Source organism: Microtus pennsylvanicus, chromosome 13 (assembly GCF_037038515.1).
Source record: "Microtus pennsylvanicus isolate mMicPen1 chromosome 13, mMicPen1.hap1, whole genome shotgun sequence".
NCBI classification, from domain to species: Eukaryota; Metazoa; Chordata; class Mammalia; order Rodentia; family Cricetidae; genus Microtus; species Microtus pennsylvanicus.
Window position 1 is genome coordinate 14,611,354 of NC_134591.1, and position 20,813 is coordinate 14,632,166.

Sequence of the window (20,813 nt, forward strand, 5' to 3'; positions counted from 1 at the left end):
AGAGACAAAGAATTGTGGTTAATTTGTTGTTGTTGTCTTCAAGACAGCGTCTCTCTCTCTCTCTCTTCTTTTTTTTCTTTTTTCTTTTTTTTTATGTTGCCTTGGCTGTCCTAGAACTCACTCTGTAGACCGAGCTTGCCTCAAACTCGGAGATCTGTCTGCCTCTGCTATGGGATTTAGCAAGCTGGCACTTAGCAGACTGATGTAGAGAGAGTCCTCTGAAGAGAAGGGGGAATTGGAAACCTATCCCTCTTGTGTCTACCTGTTTGACTTTCTCCCGTCTTCATGGTAAAGGGCATATTTGCTGTTGGGATGCTGAAGATACACAGCAAGCTGACCACAGGCTTAGGACTGATCTGACCTCCAGTAATCTCTTTCTTCCGTTTAGCTGTTACAGGTGTTTCACCACAGTAACAAAAAACTGACACACAAAAAAAATTCATTCGAATTCCCCAAGCTTGGTGTAACTTAAGAATTAGATTGTGATCATGTCACTCCAATATGATAGTCAAAACATGAGAAAAGCTTAAAGTAGAATATAAGCCCCATTCTCTTTTTTTGTGCCATATTTACTGGTTTTAGAGCTGCTGGAATCACAAAAAATATTATCTTAAACAGCTGACACTTCTGAGAAAAGGCTGTCGAGAAAAAGAACAATGTTCATAGATCTCTATTATTTTCCAGTGAAAACCTTAAGTAAGTTTACATATTTTCTTGCATATTAATATAGTGAATGAATGAATACAGAAGCACAAAGGCCAATAATGAAGGAACATAGATTTGCTATGACTGCAGTGAAATATATACATTTATAACTGGCTTTGAGACACCTAGCTTTCACACAGTACAGCAAGAAAATAATCTGTGAACAAGCTCAGAAGAACCAAATAATGGTAAAGTCAAATAAAGCAAAAACCTGCTGTAAACATGCTTGAGACCTGGGACCCCAAAGATAGGAAGTAAAGACCCAGAGTTAGAAAACTCCTAAAGCCCACACAAGCCAGGAAAATAAGGCATGAGTGCACTCTAGAAATGAAACCAGAGAAAAGGAATTAATCCTTCATCAGGATTAACAATATTTTCCCTATACCTTTATAGATAGTATGTCCAATTGTGTAGTCCTTGTACAGATCCTCAGAAAAAAAAAGGTATGTTGCCAAAGTTTCATAGATTAAAGCAAACTTAAAAGCACAATACGAAGTCCTAAATCTCAACAACTTTGTTTTCTATTATCTTTGCTGTTTCTTTCTTTGTTCATATCTTTCCCACAGCCACCTGCCCCATTTCCCATGTAGAAAAACTTACCTCCTGTCTGTGTGATGACTTGTATGTCACTTGAAAGAGGGCCATCTCCAATTGAGGTGAAAGCCAGGACTTTGACAGAGTATGTTTTTTGGGGTACTAAATTGCCAATAGTAGTGATCTGGCTATCAGCTACATTGTGTTTCATCCAGTTGTTGACATGTTGGGTCGGGTCCATTGTATAATAAACTCTATATCCTTGGATCTGTCCATTTGGCTCCTCAGGTTCTTTCCACTGTACCAAAATGGTGGTCGAGCTCAACATGCGTGCCTGGACATCTCGTGGGGCACTGGAAGGTGCTTGCTCTGAGGTCTGTGTTAATACAGGCTCACTTGGTGGACCTCGACCAATGTTATTTACAGCAACAACTCTAACTTCATAATCCGAGTAGGGACTTAGTCCAGCAACACTGTAGCGTGTGGTTGCTATCCCATCAATTTCTTTGTATGGTTCTTCAGAATTTTTAGGCTTATGTTGAATGATGTAGTAAGAGACGGGGTCGGGGTTCCCAGAGTCCCACGTCAGCGTGATGCTTGTAGCTGTGCTCTCTGTCACTACTGGAGTTCCTGGAGGCTTTGGTAAGGCTTTGGGACAGAAAAAAAAGACAATGACCATTTTTCCTTCTCAGCTGATATACCAATCACTATATTCGATTATTAATTTGACAAGATTATACCACTACTGAAGATTTAATCAGATGAAGCAACGCATCATGTCCAAAGAGGTCAAGAGAAGTGTAAAATACAAATAGGTGGCCGAGATCCCACCTTTCTAGCAGATGATGGCATTTTGGGGGTTGTACTCATAGCTACACTTATTCACTATGTGATCCTGGATAAATCACTTAATGCCTTTTGACTTTTGTTTCCTCACATGAAAACTGGACAAGCTGCATTACTGGAGTCTCACTGCACTGTGGAGTAGCTGTATTTTACAGATATGCTGTGGAGATTAATGAGCTAAGTAAGTAATATACATAGACTTTGGGGCTTTCATAAACACTAACTGCAATTATTACAATTTTTACTTCCGCTGTTTGGTCACTTAATCCCTGGTTCAATAAATTAATGTTGTAAATACATACCAATAGACATTAAATCTGGAATATATGGAAATGAAATTCAATTGCTATTAAGGAACTAGTATTGAATTGTTTTCTATTTGTCAAAAATAAAGAATGTTATGAATTTCTTAGTGTCTTGGCTCACTCCTTGTCAACTTTACACAAATTAGAGAGTTATCTGAGGAGAGGGAAGCACAATGAAGAAAATGTCTCCATGGATTGGCTTGTGGCTAGGTCAATGAGAGTATTTTCTTAATTGGTGATTGATGTGGGAGGACCCAGCTATTGTGGTTAGTCTCACCCAAGCACAGGTAGTCTTGGGACATATAAGAAAGCAAGAGAGCAGTCAGGGTTCCCTGCCCTGTGGTAAGTCCTAGGTCCTCCCCCCTCCGTCCATATCTAGGAAGGTGAACATCCAAACTGGCTAGGCTCCCACCAAGCCAGCACATTGCGTTGGATCAAAACCGCGTGCCATTGTCCTTGGCGTCTCATCAGCCCTCATTGTTCGTCATGTTCAGAGAGTCCAGTTTTATCCCATGCTTTTTTTTGGAGAGGGGGGGAGAAAAGTGGGGGGAAGGGGAGAGGGGTGGGAGGAGGGGGAGAAGAATAGGAGGAGGGGGAGGGAAATGGGAGGCTGGGAGGAGGTGGAAATTTGTTTTTTTTTCTTTCTTTTCTTTATTCTCCTTTTATCAATAAAAAAAAATACATAAAAAAAAGAAACAATAAAAAAAAAAAGAAAGCAAGAGAGTCAGGCTAGACAGCAGTGATTCTCCAGGGCCTCTATTTCAGGACTTCCTTCAATGGTGAACTGTGATATATAAGTTTAAGCTAAAATAAACCCTTTCTTCCTCAATTGCTTTTTGTTATTGGTATTTAAAAAAGCAATAGAAAACATGACTAAGATACTTAAAGATAACCTATCTACAATTATTAAGGTAGAACTATGACAGTGTACTTTGCCTGGCAAGTGAGGAGGCCTGGGTTGATTCTCATCAATCCCCCCCAAACACAACCCACCTCATCCACCCTACCCCACACACACATAAAATAAGGGAAGTAGAACAATAATTTTAAGTCATGTTTCTTCATAATTCTCAAAATTCCTTGGGAATTTTCTGACATATTCACAAGTCACATTCTAAAGTATTTTGTCAATAATATTTTTTTGTATTCTTCATTGGATATATCTAAGATTATAGCTATTCAACAAACCTCAGTATTTAAAGATGTTGTTTTGGTTATCTGAATTTCTCCTTATAACAGAACAAATCTCAAAAACATCTTAAGTCTGCAAACCATCATTACTGGAGGTCTCATTTTTAAGCTTTATGCTGGATAAAAAGCCAAAAATCTCCAAATGATAATGCTTATAATTAAATCATATCCTGTTAGCATGAGGCCAAGATCACAAAACTATGTAGGACAGCAGCTTAGAAACATCAGACTTTAGTATTTTTCCTGTTTTGTTTTCCTTCTTTCTTCTTTCAATTTTTACCTTTTTATTTCATATTTGAAGTAGGAAAAGATAGGGAAACAGGAACATTCAGGACAACAAAGACACAAAAGTGAGTATGATAACTATTTGGTATTACTCTCACTTCAAAAATCTTTAATGTCTTTTACAAACCTCAAATATTGAAGCTCAAATGCCTATAATAAAACTAGGTGGTATGCTTTCTGCATATTACAAATATTCACATAATCACAATATTTAGCAAAGAAACATTACTAAAATTAGTAGCAAAAATACATTTATTTAAATATTTTGAACTGTGTGCAGAATGAATAACTCTGAATGCTGCAGGAAAATAAAATTATTTAAGGTTGTGTTTCCTAAACTGGCATCATTGGTTGAACTAGCACACTTCTGTACAGTAAGGGTTTATATCTATAACATGTGAACAATGACAAACATGCTTAATAGTTTAAGGATAAATAAGATACTAGATTGCATGATGCAATATGGATAATGTATACTTTTGTTCTTATGCCATATGATATGCTGTATATATATGCTCAGTTAGAGATATGATACAAATTTTAACAAGTGTGATGCCTTTTATAAATCCATGCTTTCCAAATAGAATGATGATTTAAGTTCATTTTGGACTAATTCTAGACACTGACAGGAAACTCAAATCATACTCGCTATGACCTGATTTGTAAGTTTTCTAGAATTATATAAGTGCTGGGTAAAAGAAAGTGATATTCACACATATTCAACTCCAGTTTTTTGCTGGAAAAAATATGTTCACAGAATATAACACTTTGGTTATATTTAGTACAATTGTTGAAGAAGAGAATATTTCATGAGTATTCATATATGCAAGGTGAAGGACAGAGCTAAGATAGAACAGATTCATTTACATTTTGATTCTTAATGGTAGGGCCATCAAATAGAGCAACTATTATTAGGTCATACTGATTCTATCACTATCTCTTATTTCTGTATTTTTTCAGAGATTTAATGCATTTAATGACATTCATTAATATTCTTCTCATGACTCGTATCAAAAATCTGGACCAAATCAAAGTCTGCAGGCCATCCATCTTACCAGAACAGTAGACCTGGTGTAATATTCCTGACTCTATCTACTCAATGACTAAGCCAGACTTGCTTCTAAAAATTCTAATAATTGTCCCAATTTAGATTCCTAATATCTTAGGAAAGACTCTGCAAATAGATTTGAGTAATAAATCTTTGATCCCACTTCCTTAGGAGGCTAAAATAAGAGGTCACTGACTGATGACTTGTATAGGATACAGTGTAAATTAAATCATAGCCTGCAGTTCAATGAAAACTCATCAAAATTAAAATGACAGAAGGAAAAAGATGTTGATTAGTGGTGGAACACTCATATGGCCCTCCCAAATATGAAAGAACGTAGAAAAGGAGAGAAAAGAAAGAGAAAGGTGAGAGAAATTGGTCCACCTAAGGCATGAACATTTTCTATACTATGACAGATGGGATTAGGTACTATACAACTGAAGCACTGAGTGATGAATTGGTTAATTTTAAAATCCTGAATCTAGGATGAGCATAACTCAGATTTTCAGAGCATGATCTCAGCATACCTTTGACAGCGATCTGTGCTATTGCTTCAATGACGCCCAGTGTTGACATAGCAACACAGGTGTAATTTGCTGACTGTCTTACATCATTCAGTTCGAGGACATTTCTCCCTATTGGCATATCATCTTCAGGTGTCAGATCTTCTGCCCCCAACATCCACTTCACATAAGGCATAGGTGACCCCACTGCCACACAGGTGATATTAACACTTCCACCTGGCATTATTTCATGATTAGTGGGTGGGATAGAGAATCTTGGTGGGACACGGCGAACTGGAACAAAACACAAGGCAACATGATAACATATACAAGGCAAGAATAAAGCAGCTAGTTAAACACATGACATGCACCATACAGACATGATTAAACAATTGAACTGTAAATTATCCAAAATCACAACAAAAAAAAACTGTGAATAATACAGACCATACAAGTATGGTGTGTGTATACACAGAATCATTTATTTAGTTTAATCATTGATATCTTAGACACATCATACAACAGTTGATTCAGACCTATATAGGCCCACACAAAAAAAAGAAAAACTATCTACAAGTTAACAAACACCATGCATAAGATAAACACCAAAATATATACATACATGCATATAACAATGATTTTATGCAGGCATGTATATGCAAAAGCCGACAGGATGGTCATCAGCATGTGTGAGTATCAAGACTGACATCAGTGCTGTGCACTCCTAGCTGATATGAATGTGTGTACGAGGTAGTCACATCCCAGCCCTGGAAAACATCACCTTGAGTACACTGAAACAGCAATTTATTTGCTTTCAGCTCAAAACTGCAACTAACAATGGACAAACACAGAAATACATATACATATATATGTGTTTATGTACATATATATATATAGTGTGTGTGTGTGTATGTGTGTCTGTGTCTGTGATATGTGTCTACTGTGTAGCTGTGACTATGTGTGTGCATATAGAAACTGACAGTCACAGAAGAAGAAACAAACAACATCAGTAGATACTATACTGGATTGAGTCATGCGAGCCATGCACAAGATGGACTCTTAGGGCCCACAATAGAACAACGGAAGAATGGCTGGAATCCTAGACAAGGGCAAAGAAGAAATAGTGGGAAACTAAGAATAAAGACAAAGAAAGAAGGTAGAGTGTAGTGACTGAGATGTGGACTTGTTTGGAAGTTAGAAGGTAACAGGGTAGACGATTACAGGGAAGTTGTTACAGGTAAGGTTTGTAGACTTGGGGAGGGGATTCACATTCAGGATTCCATCCAGCTTGTATAGAAGGTTAAATAGCATCAATGACCACAGAATCCAGTAAGTGGAATTTATGTCTATATTCAAAGTGATAGACACTGGGTCTAAAATACATAGCAGGATGTGACATTAAGAGGAGTTATCATATTAAAACAACATGACACAGAAAAAATAAAAAATAAAAAAGACCCACTACCAAGCAAACACGGTTCAGTGCTCCTGCTTCAGATAATCTGCATGCTCTGTTGTATTAAATTCATGCACCTTGACAATGTAAAAAGCTCAGGTGAGGAAGAAAGAGCTTCTGTCTGGGACTTCAGGGGCAAAACCTTACACTGTAAGAATATTAAAACCAAAGGGGCAACCTTCACGAGTACACTCTTAATACAGAGAACAAACACTGATTTCTGATGTTATAGGAAAGGACGTGGAAACATCTTCTTAACCCCAAGATAGAAAGGGATTCTGTCTAAAAACTCTGGCTACACTTAGGATCAGAAAACCTCTACCTGGAGAGGGCTCATTGCAATGGTGTAAGGGTGAGTGACATCCATAGGAGGGGTGGGGCTAAGCATGCCTCCTGCAGTCAACTCAGAGGTTACTGAAGCAAGCAGGGGCCAGCACAGACTCTGAGGTGTCAAAGAACATATCAAGAAAAAATGGAGGGGCCGGGGAACAATTAGAAAACATCACCTGTGGGCAGCAGGCACCCGGAGAAGATAAAAATAAAAGGTGGGTGGAAGATGGGAAGAGTTGGGGGTGGGGGTAGGAAAGCAGGAACACTGACCAATGCACTGGACCACAGAAAGTTACGTGTTACCAGTTCCCATGCACCCAGGTATATTTTCTCCCATCATGCACGGCATTTAGACACCACCAGCAAGCAACAGAAGCCAAGGCCAGAACATTCTCTGCAATTATATACCATTAACCAAAAGAAGACCACAGTGCAGCTACATTCATTTCATTTGTATTCTTTGTTATTGGTTTAAGTAATAGTTTTGTAAGGTGGGTAAAAAGTAAAAAACACACCAACCTTCTCGCAGCTCTGAGGGATGTAGGGGGGTTTGATGCAGAACACAATGAAATGAGGAAAAGGAGAAAAACAAGGGAAACACAGAGAGAGTAAAAAGGCCATATCAAGGCTTTCAACCACTACTTGAACATTGCTAAGTAATTCTAGTTCATCTTCCTACCTCAGATGGGAAAGTTAGCAATACCTCAGAGACTAATGCAGTATTAGGAACAATAGCTAGCATCATTTTGAAATTTTCCATAGAAGAAGGAATGCATGCCTCATGCAGCAAAGGAGGTCACCATTGTGAGAAAAAAGGATTGGGGCCCTCAAGTAATTTGGGGAAGATTCTTGGTACACAGCACTCCCAACCCCACCCGAGGTACAGACTCCACAGCGAGGGAGGCAAAAGGCATCCCCAGGGGCACACAATTATCACTGACAAAAATTTCAAAATCAAGCTAGGTATTTTCATAACGAACCCCATTCTGTAGTACCTTAAAGAACAGGCCGAACCATTCCCTCCCCACCCATGCCTTCTATGATTATTTGGATTTGTAGACCTACAATGGAAATGTTTCCAACAGAAAATAAGGCAAAACAAAATACAGCTCTGAGAACTCTGGGAAGAGGGGTGTATACCTTCCAGCTGAATTAAAAGTTATAGCCATTCCTATGCTCAAGATGCAATCATTTAAATACTCATAAGAAAATATGACTGGCTCTTTATACTTCATTCTTACTTCAAGAAGAGCTAATACTACTTCCTAAAATATAATCATTATCCTATGGCATATAGATGCATATGCACAAATATAAAACTGTGATTTAATGATGCAAATTGTGCTATTTTTTATCTAGTCACTGTTTTTCTTAGTCTGGAGACTTTATGCCCCTAGCTCTACAGCAGAGGTCATGGAGTTATAAATAAACATCTTCATGCTTAGAGCTGGTTAGTAGTACACCGAGCACGTACTTCAAAATTTGTAAGGAAACAAATTAGAAACAACAGGTGGAAAAAATGTGAAAGGAAAGAAGAAAACTTCAAACAAATGCAAAACACAGTCATTCAGTACAATCAAAGTAGAATCAGAAATAACAATGCAGACAATTATCTACAAACCTCAAGCCTCATGTAGTTTGAAAAACAACAGATACCAAATTTTAATTTTCTACTTAGTAAACTGCTTCAGCAACAGTAATCATTACCAAATCCTCTTGTTTAACACTTCCATAATCACATAGACCCTGCGAGCATCTCAACTCCCCCTGAGCCTGAATGGAGAAGACATGCCAGGATTATGCCAATCCTACCTCTGACATATAAATTGGCAGGGGCAGAGTAACGAGTGCCCGCGCTGTTGGTGGCAACACACTCATATTTTCCTTGGTCAGATTCTTCACTCTGTTCGATCTGCAGGGCTCCTGTATAGATATAAAATATATCACCAAAGATGTGGTCAGAGAAGGCTTTTGAGGTTCAGCAAGCTAAACCTCTTAACAATATGAAAAGCCCTGCAAAGCGAAGGTCCACTCAACGTCGGTTCAATCTCTTGCTAAGTTGCACAGACAGAAAATGATGCGATGAGAAAAACATATAGAGATTATTTTTTACATCATCAACGCTAGCATAAAGAAACAATATCTTTTTCCCAAGCAAGACTTCTAGTCATAATTAGCACTCTTAGCTCCTAGACTAATAAAATGAAGATGGGTGAGACTGCTTCAAGGAAGTATGGCTTTTAAATAAAACAAAAGATTAATATTTGGTTTTGTTTTGTTTCATTTTGGCAGCAAAAGTGGCGCAAAAGATAGGTACGCTCAAAAAAAACCAGGCTGAGTTTTCAAGAAAGTCTTCTGTGGAAGAAAGCCCAAAAATACGCAGCGAGCACAAAAAGGCTGCACAAAGCAAAAAAATTAAAATTAGTTATTATCAATTATGAAAAGAGCAATTAAGGAAATAAAACTCCCTTAAGACATGCAGACTTTTTAAGAAAAGAAAGACAGTTTGCCACAACTTACAATCATTTCTGACATTTGCTGAAAAACAAAGAGCATTTGCATTAGAGGAGTTTTAAAAAGTTCAAAAGCAAGGCCCAGGCCAGCCAGGAAGAGCCAACCAATCACTGCTTGAGGACCTCTGGATGGATCCCCTAAGACACCCATCAAAATCCACTGTGGGATTAGCAGTGTGGTGTCACAAAACCCCAAGAAAAATACAAAAGAAGAATTACAAAAGAAACGCACACGGAGTCAAAGTATGAAAAACCGGCAATACCACATACCACCAAGAGTACTGAGAACCTGTTTCCACGGCTGAAGGACAGAAGATCCAAAAATCCAGAGACGAGCACCCAAGAAAAAAAGAAGTGGAGAAAAAAGCACTGCTGTCAGACTGTAGGAGGGGTCAGGTGGAAGGGGAGTCATTCTTTGACTTTAAGACAGTAAGAGAAAAAAGAATTGAAGAACAAAAGCAAAATCCTTTTGAAAGATAAAGACAAAAAGCAGACGGTCCAGGCTGTCTTCTGCATGTCTGCCACTGTTCTCCAGACCGCCCTGGCTTTGGTCCAGAACAAGAACAGCTAAGGAAGAAAAAAAATGATCTTTTTTTTTCTCCGGTTGGACAAAAAAAAGGTAAAAGAAGAAGAAAAAAAAGGAAAAAAAGAGAAAAAAGAAAAAGGAAGAAGAAAAGGAAAAAAAAGAGGGACAGATGGTAAGCTGTGACTGGTTTGTGGTCTGACGACCTGGATATGCTTTCTTTGAAGCATATCAGAACTTAAAGAATCATTTTCATAAATAAAGAAATGAACAAAACAAAGAGAAAAAAGAAAAGGAAAGTCCACAATATGAGAGTCACGAATCATAACGAAACGGAGGGAAAGAAATCAGGTTGGTGGACAGTATGGGGATGGCTCTGAAAACCAGACAGAGATGAGAGGGATGAAAGGACAGGGAGAATGAGCAAGATCATTCTGTGAACGTTAGGTCAGCATTCTTACCTCTTATTGGTGTACCACCTGGGTGGATAATATGAATGCAAATAAGATTAGAAAGAAGAAGCATTAGTACGAGAAGAAGGGGGCTAGGGCTGGGGAGAAGAATTCGATTAGATTTACAGAATTAAATAAGATCTTAAAAGAAACTTGAATTACTATATCGGTAAACAGGAATATATTAGATCATATCAGTAGATCATAAAAGCAAGGTGCATTAAACCACAGAGGGCAAAGGTCATAGTAGGCAGAAGTGCCTTTTTCAGAGAAGCAACTGTGTTCTTAAGGCTGGGCTCACATAGGGTTAGAAGTATATCTTATAAGCTTTGTACCCTTTCAAAAATATACAGCATTTTAGTGACACAGTTTAGGGAAATACTGGCTAAGCTATTTAAGTATATATATATAAATATGTATATATATATATATATATGTATATACTATTTGAGGAAATACTACAGCTAGCTAAAAGCAAACACTGAGGGTAGGAATCTTATGCTATTCATTATGCTACAACTGTGTGATTAATTCGTGGACTATTTTATTTCTTTATACAGTGTTCTTAAGATAAACAGTTCTGTGGAGGTATGAATGTGTGTGCTACTATACAGATCTGGTGCCTACACTGACAGTTAGTAAAATGCATGCCATGCATTTTATTAATAATAATAATAATCATATTCTGAATATGGAAATTAGTGGGGGTGAAGTGCGCTTCAGAACTAAGCACTTACCAATGGATTCTGGAGATTTAAATACGGAGAGAAGAAAGACAGCATAAAAATATTATTATATTCCTCATAATTTGGTACAAATTTTTCAGAGTTAAAGCTTTATTACACTAAATCATTTATGTTACATGTGAATAATTATTTATTTACAATAACAGAATGCTAATCTACACAGTTCTGCTGACAACAAGCAAGAGAGTCAGTTAACAAGACGCTTTAACATCACAGGACAGGTCAAAGGCTGAGAATTCTGGGAAGACAGGCAGTTAACAACTTAGAATTTTATATCGATATCACTAGCAACATCATAGCACAGAGATTATTAGTATACATTCCTGTGATATTACCTAGGGACAGGCTCTAAACTTTAAGAAATATAGAACTTTTTCTGTTTTAATCTACAGAAAGCAAAGGAATAAACTGGGATGAGAACAGGAGAAGGAGCTGGAGTAAAGAGAAAGAAAGAAAACAGCAAAAGCTGGAGTCTACACCAAAGCAGACTTCTGTAGATCCAGTCACTGGAGGGGTCAAAGCCCCTGAGCATGGGCACACACTACCGTGGCTACTGTGTGGGCAGTGTTCACTAACAATGACACAGAAACGGTGCTAATCAAATACCTTCCTTTCACTGGTACTTAGAAAAGTGCTTTAAAAAAATTGGTCTGGCCACTTGAGAATTGATGTTTCTGTGTATTGTGTATTAGTGAAAAGAAAGCAGATGTGCCCAGACTCACTAAACTTTGCTACTTGAATGAGTTTAAATGCAGAAAAGACAGCAGAAAAATACCCTTGAATACAACTGAATCATTTTCTTGTTTAATATGAACATTTGATATGGAAATAGCCACTGGAGCACCTTGCAAGTTTGTAATGAAATCCAATGTTGAAATAAATTTCATTCAAAAGAAAATGAAGAACGAAGAAAGAAGAGAAAATGGACCCATCAAATACTGCAGAAAAGCAGTAAATTAAAAACTATTAAGAATACAGTCACAGCAGTGAGCAATGTGGATTAAACAGAAGCCGCAAAACACATCAAGGGAAGACAGATTCTGGATGAGGCCATGGCCTCACAAACATGGAGACACATAAAATAACAGCGAAGAGAAGAGGGAGATAAATAAACACCTAATTTTTTTTAAATAAAATTAATATGAAATTAAAGAATAAAAATAAAGGAAGGTGTTTTTCAAAACTGTCCAGGGGATAGTAGAAACAGTGACAAGACCCTACCTGATCGTAACTGCTTAATACGACCATTGTTGTTGCTTGTGTCAACAGGTAAAAAATCTTTAAACCACGTGATTTCTGGATCCGGGTTCCCGCTGGCTGCACAGAGCATGGTGGCCGTGCGGGTACGTTCCACCACCTTCAGCTGGGGGCCCATGTCAATGGTAGGGAAACCCCTAGGAATCTGGTCCTCTGCAAGACAAAAAGTAACACAATTACTTTAACAAAGCTAATGTCAGTCATGAATTTATTATTTTTCATAAATCTGATCTTCTACATAGTCAACATTTGTTGAGACCTAAATACAAACCATACACTGTTGTATCATAAGAACATGGTAGCATGTCTGTTTCCAATCAGTGCTGTACATAATCTATGTGGGAGGGCAATGAACTAACAAATAGCTCACTGTGTCATAAATACCCCTGATGAGGTGATGCAGGAGTGCTCTAGGGTTAGTAATGGCCACAACAGTGCTTGCCAGGATTAGCAAGTACCAAAAAGAAGTGCCTACAGTGTATCTTTAGGAAGAAAAGTTTGACAGCTGGCAGAAAGGAAGAGGAGATTTTGTTTTCTTTAGAAAGATGGAAATATGCTAAGTCTAGACAATGACACTAGCAAACCACAGGATTCAGTAGAATGTAAAAGAATTAAGCAGAAGTGAATGAAAGCAAACAAGTAGGTTCATAGACATAGTAAGCTCTCTCTACTCCAAGGGGATATGCTTTTTGTAGATTTCAAATAAAGCTACACCCACATGACTTCTGTATTTAACCTATTTGAAGACTGAAAATATGAAAAACTGCTGAGTCCATTTTTCTGTCAGTCTCTAAACAATACAGTATCACCATTTACCTATAAAAATTTACATTGAATCCTGATGCAACTCAACTGGTGATTAACTAAAGCATGGGGGAATTATAAGGTTATACACATGATAGACCATATTTTATAGAAGGAACTTGAGCTTCCACAGTGTGTGTGTGTTCTGTCACATTTTTTTTCAAAGAAGCACATGGTTCAACAGGATGAAATTTCACAAGAAATTTCAATTAGTCAGAAACTTCTGATTAATTTTTACCATGGAACAAAGGCAACCGGTTACTAACATAAAAATATTCATTCTTTACTATGAGAGAATGTTTTCAAAATGGCTAGTAATATAACAGATGCGACTCCTGCATCTTGAATATCTATCCCACTTAACAGAAAAATCTCCCTGCCATATTGAAATTGCTCTAGACATAGCTCTTGAGAAATTATAAACTGGTTTTCCCTGCCCTACTTTTATCACTATGATTCTAGCAATAAACAAACATGGTAATACTTCCCACCAGGGCTAGAAAGTGTTCTCCATATTGGTCCTACTTGTGATTTTAGCTTGATGGGCAATATTTCTATGAACACTGTTGTCAAACATTTGACTACCAATTGGCTTTTGCATTAATTTAATATACATTTCCTCATGACCACTGAAATACCTCATTCTAAACTGACTTGCAAATATAAATATAAGTGAAAAAAACATAATTGAGACATCTGGCTTCTTCATAGTTCCTACAAGCTCCAGACACCCATGGGTCCACTTTATCTGAGACTTCTAAAGAGGTAGCATTCCAATTTCTACTGCAGAATCTCCACACTGATGCTGTCAGTTGGACCTATGTGTCTTTACTGCCTTTCTCTAGAGACTTGTTATCATTCCATCGCCAATACTTTGATGCCCAAGCTCTTTGTTAACTCAGGTCCCGTGCCTCTGTAGAGAAAGCCACTCTGTTGAAATCAACTTATTTCAAAAGTTTTTCTAATCTCCTTCAAACACATGCAGTCTCTTCCTCAACAATGCTACCAGAGCAACAAGCAGGTAAATCTACAGTTTCTCCCTGTGTAACATGAGTTCTTTCACATCTTATTTATAACCAGATACCGTGACATCACAATAATCAGGAATTTAAATGCCAGTGTATCCCAAGTCTAAGAGTTTCTGGAAAGAGGTAATGAAAACAGATTCTGATTACTGAAAGAATGTCAAGTGCTATCAATGAAAAAATGGGAATAATTTTGTGAATAATCCTAGTCCGTTGCAAGAGAAAGCTGATAGGCTAATAATTCAAAACAAAGACTTTGGGGAAATAATCTGTCCATTTGAGTTTGATATTCACATTGAGGAGAGACTATTTATTACCAGACCATGTATTTCAAGATTTGAATGGATAAATTGTAAAACAAACAAAGAAATAATAAGTTAATTTTAATGAAGTATGCAAGTTGAAAGAGAAAGTGGAACCACATATATTCAATATTCAAATTCCTATCCATCCTCAGCAATGTAGAGGTCTACAGTAGATAAGAGTCAGATACAGTGGTTAGGACCTTCAAAATGATTTTTTTGAATCTCAAAAGCAAAATTAAAAGTTAAAAGTGAGATGGGGAGTACCTTGAGAATTGGGCTGGACTAATTTAAAATCTATTTCAGCTGAATTCCATCAGGGTATGCTTTATGTCTTTATAAGTTTTGTCAATATATTCATATGTACAGCATAGTTCTAATGTTGCTGGAGGAAACCAACAAAAAAGGAGAAAGATCAATAGGTTCTGAACTGCACTTGTTATTAAACATCTCACTTGGAAGCTATTGATGGTAAACTGCTTCAAATGATAAAAACAATTCACCTCTTGTGCTCAAACGTGCAGGGCACTGCCTTCATCATTTAGAAATTAGATGTATGGAAAGAAATCTTACATTTAGTTTTTATTCTTCATCTTTCTGGCAACCAAGTTAGGCTAATAACTTTAAACATGCATCCTGGGTTTCCTGGTGGTCTGTATTGCACAGGGCACTGCATGCTTCCAACAAGCTTTACCTACCAGTTGCCTATAGATGCATCAATACTGCTTTCCTGATCAATTCCCCTTTACATGTGCATCTTTCTCAATCCAATAGTCAGGCTCACCCATGCACTTGTTTCAGGCACTTCCTTAAGGTTCTTCCTTAGAAAATCTCGATTTAATAACTGTCTATGGGAAATGGAGCCCTCATCTTGGAGTTGCCTTAAAGCAAAGACATGTGCCTCCCAAGCAGACTAATACATTTACATCTACTTTCTTTCCCTTTTTGGCTCAAGAAGAACACTCCAGAGCCTCCTTTTCATGTCCACAAGCACATGGTAAAGAATACCTCTCTGCATATTAATCTACAAGGGGATGTAAAAGGAATTTCTTTCTTAGTCTTAATAAGGGTAATTAAATTCTATCCACCACCCTTCCTTGCACAGAACCTCTTTGAATCTACTACCTTCATTAATTTTCATGAGAAGCATCACAATGTAACAGATTCAAACAGCCAGAGCTGTTACAAGTTGACAGATGGGGCTTGCTTCCAACTTGACTGTCAGGTATTTGGCAATAAAACTCAGTATTCAACATAAAATAGACGGTGGAAATAATGAAATTTCTAATTGGAACGCTTATCTCAGTGGGTGTAGTTTAGAAGATGTTAATTGCTTTTTTATCCTCTATATTTATTAGTAATTTATATAAAACTGTCCTGGCCATTTGATAACATAAGTTTTGACAGTTTATCACATCAGTGGAAACTTGGGCATCAAATCAGCAAAATTAACACCTTAACCAAATGAACACTCTGAAGGAAAGACTATCAAAAACTAACAAGCCATCAATGTTAGCACTTTCAAACTTTTACACGAGGTGAAAAGAAAAACATTTGGTGCTATTCATTAATGTGCTCATTAAGGTTTAAAGTGCCTTACTTATCACCGTTCTGTATTAATATTCAATCATGCAGAATTAGCTCCTAATTCATCAACAATTTAAATCAGACTTGACCTTCAGGAAACCATTTGGTCTACCGCTTTGAGAGGCCATTAAAAGGGCAGATGACTACACAGTTGTGTTTAGTCTCTCTCTCTCTCTCTCTCTCTCTCTCTCTCTCACACACACACACACACACACACACACACACACACACGCACACACACACACCACTTTGGAACGGCAGTTACAGCAGGCGTGGAGATACAGCCACAAGCACTGACTCTGTTTCTGTCTTAAGGAGATGTGCTGATAGGAAACTTTCAGTTACACTGAAAGGAAGAGAAATGTGCATGTCAGCATTTTGCAGAGTTAATTTACCATTTTTGTTGAACTTAACGTCATAAATGAACTTGAAAGGTATCTGTGAGAAAAGGGATATCGCTGTTTCCTAGGGACCCATGCTTTGGAGAGCTCTGAACGATTAAGTAAGAGCTATTGTATAATTTTCTGGGTTAAAATGATTTTATCATTCACCCATGAATAATTTTTTGAAGGTTTTTACTTTCACTCAAATGCCACAAATATTTAACCTTTCATATTTGAAAGAAAACCACAGAACTCTAAATTATCTTCTATGGCCACAGAGTTCTTCTGGGGTGGCCTTGAGGAATTCTTATTACCTTACATTCTCAGAGGTTTTACAGGGTGAAATCGTCCTGACTAGGCTTTTTAATCTGATGTGTTTTTTTTTCTTTCCTTAATTTAATTTCTTTATTGATTCTTTGGGAGTTTCACATCATGTACCCCAATTCCACCCTGTCCCCCCATATCCTCCCCTCAGCCCTGCAGTGCTCCCACACACAGAAGAAAACAAAACTAAGCAAGCAAGCAATAACAAACAAAAATAAGAACAAAACAATTCAAAAATAAACAAACGAAAAAGTTCTTTGCTTCTTCTTTCCCACCCCCCAACACTTCTTCCTACGTCCTGGTGGCATTGGGGACCTAGGTGTGTCATATTATAATCTTCAGTTCCATCAGTTTTCCTAGAAAATGTTAATTACAGTGAGTACTGGTCTCTTTCAAGGCCCCTGGTTTCTGATACACCATCATCACTAATTCCTCATCGAAAAGAACTCCTTTGGAATATCCTGTGGCCTCCCTCAGTCTTGAGGATCCAGGTATTTTTCCAAAGGACCAGTCCTTCACAAGCTCCAGCATGATGTAGAAGTTAGGGCGGGCCAACACGAGGCCCAGATGTTGGGCCTGGGTGGTAGCTAAGCTGGTCAGGTTGGGCCAATGGGGCCTTCTGCCTTAGGTGGGGGTTACCTAGCTCTCCCAAACCCCTGTGATCAGTGTCAGTTCTCCCATGCCAGTGGTGAGGGGTAGGGCTATCTCTCCTGAGTGCTAGGGCCAGCTCTCTTATGAGGATTGTAAATGTCAGGGCCAGCTCTCTTGATGCAGTGTACAGCGAGAGGCAAGGCCAGCTTTCCCTAGACAAGTGAAGGGCAGGGCCAGCTTAGGTTGGTCCTCTGATTTCATCTCTCATGGTACTTAAGGCTCCCTGAGGTGACATGGGCCACAGATATCAAAACAGACCCCAGTTGCAACCAGACCATGAACCAAGATACGGCCTTCAGCAGTAGTGGGCCTGGACGACATCCTGGCCATTCAGATCAAGATTATTCTGGTGGCAGCATGTCTCCCATCCAAACATCATCAAGTCCTCAGGTTGTGGCCCCAACCCTGGGCTTCTATGTAACCATTGAAGGCAATATAGGACTCGGACTTCAGCACAGACACCAACCACAGTAGGGCTACTCAACCAGACATGGTCCTGGGCAGCAGCCAAGTGTGTATCATTAAAAAAAAAAGAACTTTTGTTTTAAAGAAATTTTTATTAAAGGACTGTTTGTCATAGTCCTTGAAAAAAAATTACCAGATATGTCATCAAGATTTTTATGTCTATCAATGGTATGCTTCCTCACATCTGCCACCAAAATATTTGTTAAGTGTCCCAAATATTCAGATTCTATTGACAAATCAAAGGTTCTGTTGAGATTTGTGTTGTGGTTTGAGTGAAAACAGCCTCCATAGGTTCATATCTATGAATGTGTGGTACCCAGTTGGCAGAACTGTTGGAAAAGTATTAGGTGGCATTGCATTGTTGGAGGAGGATATGTGTCACTAAAGGTGGGCTTTGGGGTGTCTTCCTTGCCCTTAGGTGTAGATGTGAGTTCTTAACCATTCCTGCTACTATGCCTTAGCTCCACCATCATCCACTCTAACTCTCTGGAATCACAAGTCAACAAATGCTTTCTTTTTAGTTGCCATGGCCATGATGTTTTATCACAGCAATATCATATTAACTCAGATGAGTGATGTTAAAGTATTTTAGGGGAGAGATGAGTAGCTTTTTTTTTTGGATGATTTATTCCTAGAATTCACTTTTCAGATTGAAGAACAAGAAACTCATGACTGCAATTGTTACCTGTATGAACTCATGAAGCCATGTAAAGTGGGAATTTGTGCTCAGCCTTTCCTTTGTAATCCTCCTATAAACACATAGAATCTGACCTGCTTAGGACACTATATCAGTCATTTCAGCATCTACTCAGAAAGCATTTATATTTTCTTGGAAGACTTGCTCCTTGTCCCTCCTTTAAACACTTCTTCATTCGTGAGTACATTTGTGATTCTCTGTTTGTCTCCCCTCTGGGAAGACTGCCCTTCTGCATTCTCTATCAGTACACTGAGCAGGAGTGGACTTTCAGGCTCATAGAAAGGCTCCATACCTATTTCCTAACAGATTTTATTTAGGTCTGCAGACAATTCTGATAAGTAGAGATGTCCACTGTGCATGTGATTCTTTAACTCATTACAGAAGCTGCGGGAGACACACCAATTAAGTTCCTGACTTCTTTTTACAGGAGGCTTCTCTGCATGAATTGGTTGTGAGCTTCTAAAAATCAAAACTAGAGCTGCATGACAAAACATTTATACAGTGCTGGTGAGTAGCAGCCAGTAGAGTGTGCTTCTACATGGACTGTTACCCTTGTAGAGAATAATGCACTTTCTGGTGTTCAAACTCACGACAAATTGAAAATGGGTGAATAAACCACACATATGTGATGGCAGCCACTTAACTGATGGGGATCATGGCATCTCTGTTACCGAGTATCATATGACTTGAAGGATATATGAAAATCTTATAAAGAACACAAGTGAATTTTATCACTTTGAAAGGTGGAAAGATTGACTGGGGGAAGTTTTAGTTATAATAAAACAAAGAGCTAGGTGTTGTGGACCACACCTATAACTTCATCCTTCAATAGGCTCTAGCAGGAAGATCATGGGGTTATACCTTGCATAGGACAAAGATGAAGATGAAAACGAGGAAAGAGGGACTGAAGGAAGTGAGGGAGGAGAGAGGGAGGAGGAAGAAAAGAAACCGAAGAAAAAGTTACATTGGTAATATTGACAATATACTGCTTTTAAATCAGAAGTACTAAAAGTTCATATGTGTGCTCCACCAATATTTATAAAAGAGAGGGGCTGAAGAGACCCTAAGCTGACAGAGAAACATTTACTCTTTTATTCAGTATATGAGTTAGCAATTTTTATGCATGAGAAGGAATACAGAGGCTCTTGGAAATATCAAATAAGCAATGGTTTTCAGAAGGTCAAATACGGTGTTGGTATATTTGTGGAAGCCACATTAACAAACTGAAGAAAAAGAAAATTTAAACTAGTGCACTTCCCAAATGCTCAGGAAAAGGTACCATTCATTGTATAGATATTTATTGATAACCTCGTCTGTGCCAAACTGACACAAGAACGGAAGCAAGTAGTAATCTAGGCAATCTCAATATTGTCCAAAGCAAGGATAAACTTGGGGAACAATAGCAATCTCCAGTTGCCAGGAAAAAGGCAGAGTGAGATAATAGATGTGGTACTTTGCATCTACTAACATAACAGACTAGCCAAGCTCGGGAACAGCACAAACAAGAATAGAAACATGTAACCCAAAAGTCTGTTATAAATAAGAGTGGCGATTGTGAACTGAAAGGCAGAAAACAATGCTCACAAATCAGGAGCAAGCTGGGATAACCTCGGGTCAGGTCTGCTTAGGGAGCAGGGCCCTCTCCAAACCTCTACAGAGCCCACGCTCTTCTTCCATCACTGAACAATTGGAACTGCAACATGAATGGAGATAAAACTATACTGCCAGATGACTGTTTCCCAAGCCGCTTCCAAACTAAGACTTATCCGAGACACCATGTTACAAATGACTAAAAATACCAAAACCAAATTCTTTTCTTTGTATTATGAGGTTTTTATTATTCAAAGAAGTGGGACTAAGCATTCCTTAGAAGAAGATCAT

General features: G+C 38.2%; 1 protein-coding gene across 33 annotated transcripts in view; it reads right to left on the reverse strand.

The window, feature by feature from the left end:
- Ptprd (protein tyrosine phosphatase receptor type D) overlaps window positions 1-20,813 on the reverse strand; it is a 2,195,185-nt gene that overhangs the window by 175,078 nt on the left and 1,999,294 nt on the right. For 20 of the 33 annotated variants that reach the window (XM_075945536.1, XM_075945538.1, XM_075945537.1 and 17 more), the window contains 5 exons: window positions 12,659-12,847; window positions 10,701-10,718; window positions 9,016-9,126; window positions 5,442-5,711; window positions 1,306-1,887 (listed from right to left, as the gene is read on the reverse strand). In XM_075945536.1, coding sequence (XP_075801651.1) covers window positions 1,306-1,887; window positions 5,442-5,711; window positions 9,016-9,126; window positions 10,701-10,718; window positions 12,659-12,847 — 1,170 coding nt within the window. Of the gene's footprint in view, window positions 1-1,305; window positions 1,888-5,441; window positions 5,712-7,722; window positions 7,861-9,015; window positions 9,129-10,700; window positions 10,719-12,651; window positions 12,848-20,813 lie in introns of those variants that run through there. The other 13 variants (XM_075945568.1, XM_075945566.1, XM_075945570.1 and 10 more) reach the window with 3 other exon arrangements.